The sequence below is a fragment of the Dysidea avara genome, chromosome 4, assembly GCF_963678975.1.
Source record: "Dysidea avara chromosome 4, odDysAvar1.4, whole genome shotgun sequence".
In the NCBI taxonomy this organism is placed as follows: Eukaryota; Metazoa; Porifera; class Demospongiae; order Dictyoceratida; family Dysideidae; genus Dysidea; species Dysidea avara.
Window position 1 is genome coordinate 24,681,087 of NC_089275.1, and position 19,057 is coordinate 24,700,143.

The 19,057-nt window shown below is 38.1% G+C and overlaps 1 protein-coding gene across 2 annotated transcripts in view; it reads right to left on the reverse strand.

Moving 5' to 3' along the window:
- The window catches only part of LOC136254485 (pleckstrin homology domain-containing family F member 2-like), a 37,105-nt gene that overhangs the window by 303 nt on the left and 17,745 nt on the right, over positions 1-19,057 (reverse strand). For both annotated transcript variants that reach the window (XM_066047187.1, XM_066047185.1), the window contains 4 exons: positions 9,317-9,423; positions 5,649-5,791; positions 4,031-4,103; positions 2,755-2,865 (listed from right to left, as the gene is read on the reverse strand). In XM_066047187.1, coding sequence (XP_065903259.1) covers positions 2,755-2,865; positions 4,031-4,103; positions 5,649-5,791; positions 9,317-9,423 — 434 coding nt within the window. The remainder of the gene's footprint in view (positions 1-2,754; positions 2,866-4,030; positions 4,104-5,648; positions 5,792-9,316; positions 9,424-19,057) is intronic.

Consider the following 19,057-nt stretch of genomic DNA (forward strand, 5'->3'; position numbering starts at 1 on the left):
CACCCTTTCCATGTGGTCATTTTAAACCAGCTTGGATGGAAATTTAATATGGAATACTGAATAACGAAATAACGGAATAAGCAAAATTTTTGCAGATTATTATTACAGTATATAGGTGTATAGTAACTGTATTTTATTTATGTACCCATTGTAACAGCTCTGCATGGCATGCCATAGCAATGGATAAACAGCATCTGGGTGAGCATTAAATAGGATAAGGTGGTTTAGTACAATTTTTCATAAGGCTTTAGCAGAATCACTTTAGTAGTGTTATAATCATTACTGTTGGTTGATCACCAGTTTCCGTGATGGCGGGGATCACCAGGCGTTAAGTGATATTTACACTGTGGTACCTCACAATCTAGTGAATTTGCAACTATGAATGGTGCCATTAAGGAGAAACTAGACTTAAAAGTAATGACAACAAAAGTAGCAGTCACAGACTTCCCACGAAGAGTCACAACAATCTTTTAATTAATGACCATATACACACGTACCAGAAGTGCAACTGTATAAAATACTTTTTGCTGGTAATTTTTTAGTATTTGTGCACGTATGTCATACAGTACCCTCTGACCAGTTCCTGCCATTTGCAAATGAATATAATTATTTTATGAAAGCACAGATCATCATAGCATTTAATGACATTGCTGTGAGCACTTATTACAATCCTCGATACAAAAATGAACTAGTCACTGGTAATTCAAGATACGACTGTCAAATTTTGGATGGGTACACTTTTAAAGACAAACACAGCTACTGGACTCCAACGACTCAATAGTGTGGCTCTAATAAATTCAGTCCGATGCACATGAAAGTTAGCTAGTTTGTTCTAAGAATAGAACTATAGTAAGTCTTGACCATATCAATTAAGGAGTCAAGTTTAGCAAAGGTAGATCATTATAGGACAATTGGTGCGTGCTCGTCCTACAGTATTTAATGCTTGCCCAGGTGCTGTATATCCATTGCCAAGGCATGCAATACAGAGGTGTTACAAGGTAAACAAAGTATAATTACTATAGGGTGTACAATACTTACTGTACTCCATTATTCCGCTATTCTGTTATTCCATAAAAACTCCCAGATTGAACTCACATTGAACCCAGGTTAATATGTTCATATGAGCTCCTTAACCTTGAAGTCATAAAGAGTCATAAGTGAGAGAAAGCAGTTAAGTACAGAGTTGTGTCAGTAACTAAGATAATCTACTCCTGGTGTGATAATATACATATATATATATGTAAAGAACTTTGCGTTTGCGTGGGAGGATCAAAGCAAAAAAGTGTTCTATATTTGCCATACAAGCACAAGTGTTCTATACTGGGCAGTTATGGAACACTTTATAGACCCACAGTTCTATATCAGGTAGATATTGTACACGTACTTTGCATCGGAGGATCAAAGCGATGCCATGTATTGTATTGTCCATACAGTACTAATCAACTGCATAACTGTACTATATGAGTCATACAGTACAGTTATGCAGCTAATTGGGCAAATACAGCACACTTGGGCAAATACAGCACACTTGGGCAAATACAGTACAGTTATGCGGAGAATTTATTTATGGAATGTTACGTAAACAACACACTGTAAATCGCTAAAACCAGCCAAACTAATCCTACAAGTTCGCTCTACGGCTAGGAATAGATCGTATAAACACTTACTGATCGTCTGATCACAAAGCTTTTTAAACACGACTCCACTGAGACAGCACGATTGATCATGTGCGCGACATTGTAAATCGCTAAAACTAGCCAAACTAATCCTATTAGTTCGTTCTACGACTAGAAATAGATTAATTAAACACTGATATCCTGATCACTGAAAATTGCAGCGGTTTGAGTACTAGAGAAAATCGCTCCGAGCTAGATGACCAGGAAGTACAATATAACACTTAAAGCACCGCCTTGCTTGTGTGTACGAAAAATACAGCACTCGGGGGGTGTCTTGAGGCAAATACAGCACTCGGCTTTGCCTCGAGCTGTATTAGCCTCTCGACACACCCCCTCGTACTGTATTTTCTGTACACACGCGTGGCGGTGCTTTAACTCTAACTTATAGAACCACCAGGCCTATTTGCAGGCTGATAGCCTGCTTTGAGTGAGTGATCACTCACTCTTGGCCTCAACCAAGCCAGTCTAGGCTGACAGCCTGTACTGTGCTAGCTGACCAGTCAACCCAACCAGTAGCAGGAGAACCATTTATAGACACACTTGAAAATTTCGATGATGGTTGTTTGTGGTTAGCAGCAGTGAACATTCTTACTATGTTTTGTTCACATAAACGGAGGAGTCCTACAAATATCACAGAAATATGCTTATTAAAGTACCACAATCGAAAACTTTAAGTTATAGAGAAGACAGACTAGACTCACTAGACTAATGCAGGCGCAGCACAGTGCAACACAGGCGAAATACAGCCGCAATGTCTATTCTTCCGATGAAAACACTACTCTATGAGTTTCTAATTGTTTCATGTGTCTTGTGTGTATCTCAGGTTGGCAGTTCTCTAAAGCACTGCCTTCGCTCATGCTGCATGGGAAATATAGCACTCAAAGAGTGGTCTCGAGACGAAACATAGCACTCGACTTTGCCTCGAGCTATATTTGTCTCTTGCCCACTCTTTTCCGTGCTATATTTCCAATACAGCACTCACGGCAGTGCTTTATCTAGTACACACATATATGTACTGTACTACAGTGTACAATACTTTTACAACACTTGCATGTGCAATACATGTGGATTAACAAACCTGTTCATCATAGACTCTAGTTTCATCATCATCATCTTCATCAGATGACCCATACCTCATTGATTCACGTACCTCGCTTGCTTTAAGCCCATCAGGTGGATGATAAAATTCCTTGATAAACAACAAGCAATACTGTATATCCTGTGGTGTACACTCCAAGTAAACTACATATACTGTATGTACATCATAACTACAACTGACTGTAACAAAGCTATAGCAGCAGTCAATACTAGAGGTGTACCGATATAAGAAAACTAAACTGATCCGATACTGATCCGATATGAGATTAATCATTTTGAAACCGATACGATACCGATACGATATACCGATATAACTAAGTATAGCTATTTATATTTGAGGAACCACATATGCCATGTTTAACTTTTACTACTGAAAAAACTACTGAAGACAGTCATAAGATTATTAGCTATGCTTGGTTACCCATGGTGGTGTGGCCTCTATTGACCAGGGGTTAATCTAGGTTGGGGGGGGGGCACAGGCCCCCTCTGGGTTAGCTATTGCCCCCCCTAGGTTTATACCTAAAGCCTTGAGAAATGGAAAGGTTTAATTGATCCCAAAGTTGTATAATCCAATGGTCAATGTTCAATGGCATCACAGTAAAATTTCACCAAAATTGAGTATATTTACACCTAAATTTTCAAAATTTTCCTGGGGGAGCATGCCCCCAGACCCCCCTAGAGTCCAAAGCGACTTACTTCGCCCCCTCTAGGTTAATATTCTGGGTTGAGCCCTGTTGACAGCTCAGACTATAAGGCACCCACAAATACTTTAATACATGTCCCTGCCAAGACTAGTCCGGATTACTCCGCATTTTAATGGCTTGTAGAGATGGCTGGTTGTTTTATGCTGTGCTCTTGGTTCATCTTATTGCTGTTTCCCTAGGCTCACCACTGTGAGTGTTTGTTTCAAAACAGTAATTGTCCACATACTTAGATGGCTTCACGTAGCGTACTACTTTTTGACAAGGAAATTACTGTTTCTCACCCTTGTTAGCTAAATAATAGGGTTCATAAATGTGGCTTGATCATTGGACAGTGTCCTCAAGATAGTTCAGTTGTATATCGGTGTATCGTATCGGTTTTTAGCAGCAATATTGGCTCCCACCGATATAGTAGAAATGTCTATATCGGCCACCGATACGATATGTATCGGTATATCGGTACACCTCTAGTCAATACTATAATGGAATTATCTACAGCATACAAGAAGTTAATCTTTGCACTTTCACATGGTAGTTATCAAACAGTATACTCACTTGATCATCATCCTCATCATCACTTTGTTGACCAGCAAATGAACTGGGTGGTATTGTACTTGGTGGAACAGGCCTACACAATTATGTGCACAGTATACACTGTATATGGTAAATGAATGTATACATATGTTACATGTACAATGTAATGTTGGCCATGTCTATACCAGGATACCATGAATTTACTATTAGCAAAAAAAAAAAAAAAAATTGAAAAAGCATGCACAAAAGAATAAAGAAAAAATGTATACCACACTGGTGGATCTAATCGTAACTTTTGCATACAAGTCAGGCACTCTAGCAGTTGAGCAGTTTGTTTTGTGATTTCCAATAGAATGCACCTTGTGTTTCTACACAATGGGATTCAATGTGCTACAGTAGATGAACAAAAGCATGTAGATGTTTGCAAAAGAGCATCAAGGTATAGCCTGATGATGAGCACTTCATTTCAAGAAATCAATACTTATACAACTCTACAGCACATTGAAGGTCATAGTACAGAAAGTTGAGCTAAAGTACATTCCATTGAAAACCACAAGACAAACTGTTCAACTCATAGACCACTTGACTTGTGTGCAAGAGGTTGTGAGTTCGAATTCAGCTGACAGCATATTTTTAGGACACCTTGACCCATAAATACTGTACGCACTGTGTGTACAAACGTATCTACAGTAGGTTAGGAATTTTGTGCATGTAAACAATAGTCAGAAAAATACTTTCCACATCACATGGCAACAGACTTACCTGTATACCAATTCTTAGTGCTTGATAACAATGCAATTTTCAAACTACCAAGAAGAAAGCATCCAGCTTCATATACACAAGATTTTAAATCTTGCTATACAACCAAGTAAGGTAATAAGAAAGGTGGTTAAAATTACATCATAAATAAATTAATAATGTTTGAGAAAACTACAAGGCCCACGAACTTGCACCAACCAGGGTTCAGATTGCCAGTGAACAAAGGGGCAAACGAATGATAATTTGAAGTTTTCGTGCCAGTGATTGAAACAGCATGACAGTTCTCTTTAATGCCGATCAAAATACAATAGCACATGATTTACATTCCAATCAGTGCCGGAACAGGTAGAGAGTTGAAACAATGAGCCATCATCCATGAAAGTAGACATAGAAATGTTGATGTTAATTAGTTTCACTGATGTGTGCACTGATGTATGCATCAGAGCCATTTGCTGTTTCGCAGATGACCGAGGTGTCTTAAAACTGCCAGTGTTTTTCCTGCTTGTCAACTGTACAATCGAGATAGTCTAATAGAGCAGTCAGTCACTTAACTGTGTAATAGAACACACACTTAATTGCTAGTAAAAATCTAGCTCTCTAAAATAATTAGTCCTATCCTGTTTACAAAAGCTAAACCCAGTGTGTCCAGCTGGCAAACTTGCACAGATCAATATACTCTAATAGAGCAATCACTTAATTTAATATAGCAGTCAGTTTCGTACTAGGTATTGTTACGTATATTTTATCCTCTTTAACAGTATGGTAGCTACACATTGTACAAGTATATGCCTTGCCCTGGTGTCACATTGGTATATGTACTTGGTTGTGTGTGACGCAGTCCTGGAGCAATAATAATCACAATACATAACAATTAACTAACTGGCCATCATCTTTATTAGATGCTTCCAAAGTGCTGTAACAAGCAGCACAAACTCTTACTGGCTTGTCAGACTGCTGAGGTAATAGAAACCGTCTGTTGGAACATGTTCCACAAACTACTGCTCCGCATTTTCTACAGTGATGCTATAAAGCAAACAACACATAAATTTAAAATGCCATATACACAGTTAATTACATATACATTCAGATATGCAAATACACTGAAATAAATTGATCATGAGCACATTCAGTTGGTGTAGTAAGTCTGAGGATGAAGGTACGCACAGTACATGCAGCCAAAAGACCAAATGGTATAACTAATCTTTGCAAAAAAGCAGTCAAGCTGTGAAAAGAGTGCAGTACCCCAAAGAAGCTAGAGTAAAAAAGATGTGAAATCCAAGGTGGAAAACAAATTATCTGAATTGCTGTTATTAAATTTTTGCTACGTAATTAATACCATCACAGACATTTCTTGGCCTCCACCTTGAAATTCACATATTTTTTCACTCTGATCTTTTGGGGGGAAGCACCCTTTTCAGAGCTTGGCTGTTTTGGCATAGATATCACTTCCTTTTGTAATTGCATACCCAAAAGGTGTATCCATTCACTGGACTGGACCTCTGGACTCAAAACTTTCTTACCTTTTATAGCCAAAGTTAAGCATAGAAGTATTTTAGAAATCCAACACCACCCACCACAAGACATAAAACTTGCACACTATTCACACAAAAAACCTCAGTATAGTTTGTTATTGAAAATAATTTGCCTACTGCTAACAATGAGGGTCCTTATTAGCAAGACTCCATAAATCCAACCACAGAATGTGCAAAAACCAAAAATATGTCAGTCCAGTAGTCCAGTAGTCCAGTAGACCAGTTCACTGAATAGTAACGCCCAACTCTATTTAAATTAGAGGCGCTTAGTACACACGAAGGTGCTGAGTGACTAGTTCACTGCCAGTTTGACTTTGGTTTCAGGCAAATTTGTAATAAATGCTAATAAATTGTACATATTTTCATGAGTTTTACAAACTTGAGCTGACAAAGTTTAATATTTTAATCAGAAGAATGGTTATAATCAGAAGAATGGTTATCCTGGATCCGCCATTGACTGTAGCACAAAAATTGAAGTGCTCTTGCTTTTAAGCATATAATTACCTATAATTACAATGTACCTATTATAACTAGTTAACTTCTATTGTAACTTAGTTACTTATCTACAAAGCAAGTAACTAGTTATAGCTATTACTAGTTACTTTGTAAAGTAACTATAGTTACATAACTTAGTTACAAAGTAACGGCTCTACCTACCAGTCTTAAAGAATTTTCAGAAGTCTAGAATACTTGCTGTGTGGCCAACAGAAATTAAAACTGAGGTATATAACGTGGGTATCATGGGTATACATCGGTATACATGGGTATTTTGCAGTAGCCAAAAAATTGCAAAAACAGATACCGTGATTTAACTAAAATATTGTCATATTGCTCAGCACTATAAATTGTGATAAAATTCCTCCATTCCAACATGGCACTTGACATCCTTAGTTCTAAGAGCAAGTTAGAGACTCCTGTATAGAGGACTTGCAGCGTGACGTAAATCATCATAATTACTAAGCAACCGTAGCTGTCGGCCATGTTTCGACAGCTACGGAACCTACACGTAAGAAGAAAGCACCCAGCTGTGCACCTACATGTAACGATGCACTTTTACCTTATTCATTAGGTCATAAAGAGAGATCATATGGAATACGTACTTAAGTGCAAAAAAGCCTTATATATATACACAAAAGCTTTAAAAACTTGCACACACTATAGCAGTTTATTCAGTTAAAGACTTTCTGAGTAATTTAGTTAAATATTGGTTATCTTAATGCATTCAAAAAGTGATTTTAGGTTGACAAAACGCAACAGATTTCTCCATGCTTGGTTTGCCGGACAAAAAACACGGCATCACTTTCTTTGACAAATTAGACACCTGCCCAGCAAATGTTTTAAAACCCTACATGCCTTCAAAATCCACCTAGACTCTTGTGCTACGTTTCAATATAACATATCACTAGAAATTTTTAAATTCTAAGTATATATAGACACCTTGGCTCCACGTACAGTATCTCGTGTAGTTCTCCATCTTGTACATTGCAGTTCAGAACAAATATAGCTTCAATCTACGTCAAAATACTAAACAGTGCCTTAATACACAACCAAACTATAAATGGAAAGAAATGACCATAATATGCTAAATATATATTATCTTGCAATTAGCAGAAAAATCTATTAGAAAAGGATGCCGCTCTTGCATAAGCGCATCTCACTCATTTTAGCTTCAAATGTCATTTTACAGGTTGAGGTCTCTGAATGTTTATGTACTATACAGTATGTGCACCTGCAGATAAAGAATCTGAAGCCATGAAGAGCAGAGTATAAAATGACGAAAAATCATCTTAACACTGAAAGTGATTACTGCTACATAGCCATTAGAGCTACAAACTAATTCTTGCATGCCATATATAGGTGTAGGAAGTAGCTTTACTTACTTCTATAGCACAACATTCCTACTGATAGGAAAATTGATACTAGAAGTGCTTATCACAATTGTCATTCTGAAATCTTGACAATAACAACAACTTTATGGTTTGACTTATTATTAAAAATTTATGACTATAATTTTTGGAACACTACAATAACTGCAACTAAAATGAAAAATGCCTTACAATTACAACTGACGCTATGACCTCTGAACATGCTAAGCAGGCCTTTGACTTGGGGAGGTTAATAAGGTTTTATAAGAATAAAGAGGGAGCATACTGTACCATAAACATGGAATCTGGGGGATCTGGTGCCCTCACACCCAACCCCTTGAAGATTTTTGCACTTTAGACACTTGCTTCTGGTGCGTACATATCTAAGAATGACCAGAAGTAATTACAGCTATGTACCTGCCAAAATATAGTCTTGTGTGCCCACACATAAAGGGTCTGGTATCACTTAATACGATGCTGAGTCAAGTGAAAACTTTTCAAATCATTTGTACAAGCAATTACGGTACTTGTGGCTACATAAGTAATGAAATCATTACAAGCCACAAAATGTAAGCCTTCTATAGTAAACATCCCGGCTATCCATCCTCCACTTTGCTTTTAGCATCATGCTTTGTATACGCTTCAGTAATTACGAAGTATTGAGAGACTGTTGTTACAGTGTTTGTCAACTACGCAATCTTATCAATATACTATTACAATATGTTTAGCCAACTGAAGATATCGAATCTCATTGGTGACTTACAATTTTTGAAGCCTTGATCTTAAATGGTTTCCACTCGACTTGGTGTTGTATTGAGTAATACCAGACTTCTTCTATGGGCCAGGCACGTGATTCTAACCATAATACACATGTCATGTACGTACTTCTATATTATGGTTATTGCTGAAATTTTCATAAAATACACTGTATAAGGGGGAGGAGCAGGAGTTTGTTGGCTCCCCCCTTCGTTTCATGAAGCCCTGCTGGCTTTACAGAACTTATTACAAAGTTTGAAATTTAAAACAGCAGTGAAGCATCTATTCCACGCATGACAGGGTCCATCATTCAGAATGTGCATGTTTGTTAATGAAGGTTCCAAAAAATTTCCAGTTTTACACACGCAAACACTGTCACAAAATTCTACACTCACCCTTCTGTTCATCGTAGTAAACTTTACTTTTAAGCAATGCATGCAATATTGGGCTTCACTATCTGGTACCCACACTGCTGCATGTTCAGTAGCTGGCTTTTTATCACCTAAATAGTGTGCACATACAGTATAGTAAAGATCGTACAAACATACCTGTTAGTAAAATAAATTCAAACATAAGAAACAGAGGTCTTAAAACAAAAGAACAAACAAGTCAGCATGTTAAGCCTAGAATGGAAAACCTCTAATATTATTAGCCTAACTCCCAATCCAGAATATTACATAAAGTATAGAATGTAAGGGGAGAATGTGGGCGTTTGGTCTTAGTGGTTCTATAGGACTATAAGAGAGGATCACTATGCATACTCCAAAATGTGAAGCATGAGGTTTCTAGGGGGATCTGGGGGCATGCTCCCCACCCCGCTCCAGGAAAATTTGAAAAAAAAAAGTAGGTGTGAAAATGCGCAATTTCGGTGAAATTTTATTGTAATGACACTGAATATTGACCACTTGGTTATACAAATCATCAAAATTAAATCTTTTCATTTCTAACTACAGGGTGTATGTATCAAGCTAAAGCCCTGTCCAATAGTCACACATACATACTACTGTATGTACTACCATTGGATAAGCATTTTAGTTGGATGAGTACCATATGTGGCAAGATGGTTCAGACGTCCTCACGGTCAGTAACCTATATCACTTACTGTCCTTTGCCTACTTTAAGCATCCTTAAGGGGATTATATGGCTAGAAGATGGTAGCACAAACAAGTTGATGTTGTGCTACTTCTAAAAACCAGGCGCCATGCAGCTACAGTAGCTAACTCATCTGGAATTAACCAACTATGTATTACTACTTTATTATGTTGTGCAATAATGCATAATTAATTTATTGTAATTCTCAGATTTTGTAATTCATGAAATTTTTGTAATTCTTCAATTACGTTGCTATGCACTGCTAAGGAAGCGCTTGTTAAACAAACTGGTTTTAACAACATATTACGCACAGAAGTATATTCTAAACTGTTTTATAGTTTCACTATAGTGTGTTTCCCACAAATTCTCTTGACAAAGCCTCAAAGCTGCTCTTCATTTTTGTTCACATACGTTTGGGATACGCCCCCTTTCCAACTCAAAGGGACAGGCTATTCTTGGTAGTCTACGAGGCCGCACTGTTGTTTCTCAATTGTTAAATGCCTGTAAAACCCAAAGGGAAGGTAATTCACAAAGTCTGAGGAGAGTAACCACACCCGTATTTCAGATTGCCGAAAAGAAATCTCCTCAGAGCAAAGTTTACCTGTGCGTAAGTTAATACAGACTTCATTTCACCTTTACTTCTTATGTCAAAGCTGCTTTTACCGTTAACAATTTTGCTCATGTGGGTGCATACGGACAAACATAGATAGGTAGATAGATAGGTAGATAGATAGGTAGATAGATAGGTAGATAGATAGGTAGATAGATAGGTAGATAGATAGGTAGATAGATAGGTAGATAGATAGGTAGATAGATAGGTAGATAGATAGGTAGATAGATAGGTAGATAGATAGGTAGATAGGTACACACACACTTTTACGAAAACAATTTCAGTAAACCAGGCCGACTGTGGACGCGTCTGGTTTAAAAACCTACAATCACTTTTTCAGAAAAGTATTGTCCACAGCCTGTAGGCGTATGAATAATGTTTTGCAACTATTACAGCCCACGCTTTAAACCTATGATCAATGTTTAGATACCTTTGTATAAACTAATGGGGTGGCTTTTACAGTAGGTTTATCTTTTCACCTTGGGCAAACACATCAGGCAAATCCCACATGACCATGGTATTATCAGCAACAAGCTGCAGCTCTTAATACTCATATGATAATAATTCAAAGGTACTCTGTGGGTACTATCTGGGGGTGACTACTATGTGAGCCATGGCTATTAACTAGTAAAATACAACATTGGAGCAATTGCAGAATTAGGAGAAAATCAGGTTCACTAGTAAATGCATGTGAAAACAAACGTAACATTGTCACCAAACACGAGGTACATTTTGTATAAATGTTCACTCTAACACCTTCTACAGTGTGAAAGATTTATGCCTCTAAGTTGATGGTATAGCTGTTTATTTTATTTTAGAAAATGGAACAGGACATTGCAAACCACCATTGCTTCGTCAGTGAAAAGTTTAAAAAGTTGGCATGCATGGAAACTACACTTGAAAATTTGCCAGCTTCCAAGAGCCACACATTTTAATGGTAGACTGGCCATATGCTGTGATTAGTTTAGCAGCATCAACAAGTACTGCATCAGCTTGAGAAAATGGCATAAAAACTGGGCCAGTGTTAACCAGACGAGTAACTACCACAAGAAAGACTCAATGACTTGACTGCTTCACGCTGCTTGTGAATGAAAGATGCAGAAAATAAAAAAGAAGTGGAAGCAGAGTCATACTGTGAATGTGCAGAGCTACAGTGTAGCAACCACTTGGTTGGACATGACATCGGCTAAATGCTGCTATCAATGCAGCCCATGTTCTAGGAAAGTAAGACACTAATGCAGTGTACCTACTTTGGCAGCAGTTAACTCATTGCTACTACAGTAAAGAACACTATAGCTACCATGTGACAGGAATTTGTCACAAAAGAAAAGGTTGATGAATTTGACAAATCAGTTAAATTTGTCAAAATTCGCCAAACGTCTATATAAACTTTTGTGTGCATAGTGATACAGTACAACTACAGTGATTAACTTGTGCATGGTTACAGACTTCATAAGAAACTTTTATTTTATTTGAACTTCAAAGCATTGTTCACATACTGATTTTTAGTTTCTCTATAAGGACAAAAACTCTTGCGGCAAAGCAGAGTAATACGCTTACAGGACCTTCAACATGTAGGGATACCTTAGAAAATCATGCTGATTTAGAAGCATGCTGATTTAGAAGTAACGTAACTGAATGGTACTGCCACAATGGGCCTAATCTATTCGGCGGACTGGACTGGCAGATTCGCGGACTGGACTGGCAGATTCGCGGACTGAAGGGAAGCTCAGCTAATTCAATGCATTCTCCATTTTTGTATTGTATTTTTGTATAATTACTATGACAAATACTATCACAAACTGACTAATTCACACGCAGTACAGTTAGTAGTAGGGGCTCTGGCATCCAACCCAATTTATTATTGGAATACACACTCGTACAAGACAGCATGTATATACATTATACCAACTAGCTTACCAACACATGAAGTAACCGAGAAGCAATATTATACTTAAGACCACAACCTTTGTCTGCACCAATTTATTGGAAACAAATTCGTTAATCTACCAAGGTAGCCATCACGTGATTACCTGATTCTTTCACACACATGGCTAAGATGGAGAAAGACGTGATTGATCTAACAGTTGATAGCTCAGCTGAGAGTGAAGTTAGCGAAACCAACCTTGAGGATCATACAACTCTAGTTGATGATAGTTTGTGGGAAAGCAGCACTGAAGGTAGCAGCGATGAAGATTTTGAGACGAGTAGTCACAAATGCTCAAAGTGAGTTCAAATAATGACTACCACTTTAGTGTACAATACTTGTGTAAGCTACTGAAAATCGTACGCCAAGTGAGTCATATTCTATATGTTGCATACCATCATGGCCGGCACATAAATTTTGGCATGTGAATTTGTTTTATTTTTACCACAATCAATCAGAGTGGTGAGCCAGCAAAAACAACAATAAGATGAACACAAGAGCACAGCATAAAATAACTGGCCATTTCTACCAGCCATTAAAATGTGGAGTAGTCCTTGGCATGGGTATTTATTAAAATATTTTGTGAGTGCCTCATAGTCTGAGTTGTTAATAGAGGTCACACCACAGTAGGTAGCCAAGTATAGCCAATGATCATAACTATTTTATTAAGCCTGTCATTAGTTAGCAAAAAGTTTAATACATTTATTTGGTTCTTCCAATATAATAGTTATATCAGTATATCATACCCAGGCATGGGGTAAGCACTTGTGCTTTTAGACACTTATTTTCAAGTGCTTTGAAGTATTTGCTGCTTTGAAGCATTTTTGCTGGTACTTCCCTTTATGAAGACAGTGTTTATAAGCACTTTTCAAGTGTAAAGGCTGCCATCCTTTACCTTATAAAGTCTCCCTTCTGTTAAACTAGAGTTTTTGCTTAACATTTGATAGCCAAAATGTGCTAGCAAACAAAGCACTTTATTTCATTAATTTATTTTGATGTTATGGCTTTCTGCCATATATAAGTAGGCATCATAGTAAGAATTGTATTGGGTGTATAGCTATCCTGTTTATATAGCAGTGATTTCTATGCAGAGAAAACAGTGGAATATTATCAAGGAAACAAATGTTTACCTGTTTATGAGCACCGCAAGAAGGGATATTGTAAAGAGCAAGTTGCAGAAATATTTTGTGATCCAAGTTTTGATGAGAAGTTCATTTGTAGTACCCACCCAGTTTTAGTTGATCAATCTTTCATCATTGATTTGTCAAACTAAAAGACCATAATGACGTACAAGCTGATGATCTTGGAACATGGAAATGTTCAGGCTCCCATATATTAACTTTTTTTATCGAATGCCATAGAAATGGCTGTTCTGTTTCTCAGTCAAAATCCAGAGGTGTAATTGTGAACATCAGACGACAGTACCATGTGCACTCAACAGATAAAGACTTACACAGGATGATCGCATTTATTGAAAGCGTACAACGAGGTAAATATTTATTAGAGAGGTAAAGTGTTTTATACTTGCTTATTTATGTAGGCAGTATTGATAGCTCACGCTGCATTGTGCAGTATTAATAAGATACTGAATGCTGGAATTGCTCCTGGAAGTTGGGGCCAGGCTCGTATTAAACTGATATATAAAACTGGAGATCGACATGACCCTTTAAACTTTCGTCCAATTGCCCTTACATCAGTGGTTGGGAAACTGTTTCACAAAATTCTTAGCAGGCGGTTAGAGTCGTATTTGAAAGTAAATGGAGTTTTGGATACTTATTTTACTACCATACAGAAAGGATTTGTGTCAGGCATGCTGGGTGTATTTGAACACATTTACTCTTTATCAGCAATTATGCAAGATGCTCTGTCAAACAAAAAGCCTTTGATGGTAACTTTTATTGACCTCAAGAATGCTTTCGGCTCTGTTTCACACCATCTTATTTTTGACATGTTAAGGGCAGTCAAAGTACCTTCCTCTTTTTTCAATTATGTTTTTTCATTTTATTCACAGTTGTCAGTCACAATTACAAGTGATCACTGGGAGACAGCTATGATACCATTTCAAAGAGGAGTATTTCAAGGAGATACTCTCTCCCCTATGATATTTTTGTTGGTATTTAATCCACTTCTACAGTTGGCAGACTCTTTGAATAATACATGTGGCTACACATTTCAACTTCCTGTGCCTAATTGTGATAGCCTACCACCTGTTGGTTCTTTTGTATACATTAAATGGTCCGAGAGTGGTGATGAAGAACCTGGTTGGTATAAAGCTCGTATTGACAAGTATCTGTTTAATGGTTTCTGTAAACTTGTGTAAAAGGAAGACATAGATACAATGGTATTTGAAGAAGTTGACCTCCACCAGGTGGACTGGAAACCTTGTGGTAAGAGGGCAAAGAGGTTTGTGCCTCTTACTGATAAACCTACATGTAGCTGCCACTGTTAAATCCAGTTGGAAATCTTCTCCAAAATTTGTCGATTCAATTGCCCATTCAGTGAAGGGTTATGCCGATGATGCTACCTTGATTTCCACCAATTTGGAAACCCATTCTTCTATGCTCCAAGAGATTGACAAGAAAGCTGCAGACTTGGATCTAACACTTAAGCCTTCAAAGTGCGTTTCATTTCTATTTGATGGCTCTAAACATTTGTCACAGAGAATTCCGTTATCAGGTGGGACCACAAAATTGATTACTGAGGGTGGCACAAAATTTCTGGGAAAACTAATTGATGTGTCTTTGTCAGCTACCAAATCTATTGCAAACAAGAGTATGATTTCTCGTCTGTCTGGTTTACTAACAGCTACTGATTCTCTTCCTGTTAGGGGAGAGTATAAGCTCTGGATTTATAGGAATTACATCTTGTCACTGTTAAGATTCCATCTATGTGTTGATGCAATCACTAACCATACTATTAAACAACTCGAATCTATGGTCACTCGTTATCTTAAGAAATGGTTACAGCTTCCAAGGAATGCTACTCGGGTAATCCTATACTATCCGGGAATTTGTTGCCCCAGTGTCTCTTGTGTGTCAAGAGAGGCAAAACTTAGTTTGCTTTCATGTATCTGTGCATCATCTGATCCTCAGCTGCAGGAATTGGGCTTGCATCTCCATCTTGGTAATGATTTTCTGCAGTTCCAGAATCAAGATTATTCCATATTGTCGGCTGCCCAAAGCCAATTGTCCGATATGCCATCAGCACGGTCTCTTTACAAGAGAGCTAAGGATGATTTGACTAGTAAAATTACTTCTGACAGTGAAGCCCATCTCAATCAACTCACTGTGCAATGTAAATTTTTGGATTCTGCTAGGTTAGAAACTAGCTGCAGAACATGGAATAAGTTAATGACTGGATTTCACCCTGGGCAACTTTCTTTCTTGTTGAGAGCATCCTCGGACACTCTGCCTACTGCTGTTAACCTGCGTTGCTGGCACATACAGTGTGGTGCCAAGTGTACCCTTTGTGACTCTAACCGGCCAACTACCGCTCACATTTTAGGTGGTTGCCCAGTAGCACTATCCCAACAAAGGTACACCTATAGACATAATCAAGTACTGTTCACTTTAATTTCTCAGTTAATTACTCTCTTTTCTGATTGCCAGATGGTCAGTGTCTATGCGGACCTGCAGGGACATCGTTTTAATGACTCTCCTCCTGAAACCATCCCCTCCAATGTCTTAGTCACTCCTTACAGACCCGATGTTGTCATCTATAACAGACACTCTGCATCGATGGGCATTATAGAGCTTACATGTCCATTGGACTCAATACATCATTTGGAGTCTGCACACAACCGCAAACTTTATAAACCTGAGTATGTACAGCTTTTGGCTGAATTGGATCGTTTGAAGATTCCTCACTGCTACAGAACTGTGGAAGTCAGTGTTTTGGGCCATTTTCAACCTAGTTCTATTGCTGCAAATAAGGATGTGATAAATTTTACCCGGCAAGTATCCCTATTTTCCAAAGGAAGTGCTAGAAATCTTTTGTTCAAGATGGCCAGTGCCTCAATTTCTGCTTCACAGAGAATATTTTATGGTAGGAACTCTAAAGAATGGACAATCAACCTGGACTGTTTTTAATCTGTATATAATTTAAGCTGTAACTTTAGTTTTGTACCTAAATTTATAATTTTTTTTTCCTTGCCATGCCCACTGCTGTCCACTGTTGGTCAGACATGTGGTCGCATGTTGTCCGAGGACACATAATATATAATTTGTTTGTAATCATGCATGTTGCATGTTTTCTCATCAATTATTAATGATGGTTCTCTCTCTGTTTGAAAGTGGTAAGGAGCATAAAGTAGCTATAAAGCCTCATGGAAACGGCAAACAGAAGAAGCAGCCATTTTGTCGGACTCATCCAAGCACAATGGCATTGATTAAAGAGGAATCAGATAGTTGTGCATCTAAAGATGCTGTTAGTACAATCTACAAAAAGCAAGGTGGATTGATGGGAGCCACTAGTATTGCCTAGAAATCGTTATCAGATTTCCAACATTCGTAGCAAGACTAGTGCCAGTTCTTCTACACTGTATTTGCAGTGCCAAAGGTTTAAAAGATCCTTTATATATGGTTATGGAGCAAAGCAAGCTGTGTGAATCTGGGGACAAATTTGTTCAAGTTGTAAATGCTTGTCCAGAACCAATGTGTGTTCTTGCAACTGATCAGCAGCTTAATGATCTGGTCCGCTTTGGTACTAATCCCAGCCAATTTTGTATTGTATCCATCGATCCAACATTTTCACTTGGTGATTTAATGTCACCTGCTTAACATACCGCCACCTACAGTACTAGTAACTGACAGTTGTACTGGTCAATCTCCAGTGATGCTTGGACCATTATTTATCCATCAGTCAAAATCATTTTCCACGTACCACTTCTTTGCATCCTCACTACTTGGAATTACTCCAAAATTAATGGGAGTCCTCGCATTCGGAACTGACGGTGAAGAAGCACTCGTCAAAGTATTTAAACAACAGTTGCAATTTGCAGTCCATCTGAGGTGTTTCCGCCACATGAAGCAGGATATTAAAAGGAACTGATCACAGACATGGGCTTTCCTAATGATATTGTTTGTGAAATACTGGATGATGTTTTTAGAAACAGAGAGGGTCCTACCTTTTTTGAAGGACTTGTGTATTGCAATTCAGAAGATGAATTGGATAACTCAGTTAACTCAGTTACTGAGTTAATTAACTCTTCAGTTACTGAGTTAACTGAAGAGTTAACTCTTCCATCAAACAGTTTCTTGGGTTCACATCAGATTACTCTTCAGTTTACTGAGTTAACTCTTCAGTTAACTCTTCCATCAAACAGTTTCTTGGGTTCAAGAAATCAGATTGGCCTGTTTTTAACAATAAAATGAAGTTTTGTTACAGAGCAACAGGAAGAAGTTTGTAAAGACATTGTTGGAACTGGTCAATACAGCTTGAAGAAAGAATATGAAAGCTTGGCAGTTACCCCTAGTGCTTGGTTTACCTCATTGAACAGTGAACAAAGAGAAAGTGCCAGGAGAAAGTTTCAAGAGGCCTGTGTAGTGAGTTCACAAATGCCTCTAAATGATCAGTGTGCCCAAAAAGAGGGCGAAGGAAATATTGAGTTTTTACATAGTGATGTCGGTGCACCTGGCCTTCAACAATTGTCAGTTGATGATAAAACAGCTTCTCAACACTCTGGTATCCCTGCATTGGTGCTTAGACAGATTTTGGCAAAAGCACCTGATCTTTTGAATGCTAATCAGGTTTTGCCAGCCCCTGGTTGTTCATCCTCAGACCGTATGGTGGCTAGCACATCTAAAACAAAGCCTCATTTCGTGACTGCAACTAAAGATGGCCGTTTTGAATGTGATGAAGACTGCCCTAATTTTGTCCAGTGCTGCATCTGTTCTCATTGTGTGGCAGCAGCAGAGAATAACAACATGTTGGAAGCATTTGTTAAAAATTATGGTTTGTATGCTAAAACACCTAGAGGCCAGAAAGCTATTACACCTAATTTTACTAGGCTTTCTATGTCAAGTTTGACAAGGCAAACTGCGGGCCAAAAAGGAGGAAAAGCACCACCTGAAAAGGCTATTGCTAGGCAGAAGACAATTCCTTATGAACAAAGACAGTTACAACCCAGTTTAGCTACATCACATTCACAAGTGCATACAATGTCCTCCCCCTCTATAGCTGCTTCGTCGCACTAAGCATCTGCCAGTAACTGGAATCAGTCTTGGCAGGAACAAGCTTCTCATTTTGCTGCTATTCACCAGCCACCGTATATGCCAGCTTATCCATATTGGCCACCATATTCTGGATTTTCTCCATTCACAGATTTGTCCAATTACTACCCACCTTATCCATACGGAGAAATAGGAGAAGCATTTGGTAGTAACACTTCTTATTCACCTCCAGCCTGCAGTAGTGGAGAAAAGAGTTCTGGGCCCTTCTTTATTAAAATGTTAAATGGCCGAATCAAAGTGTGTGCAGGCTGTAAAGGGCCACACCTCAAGAGCGCTG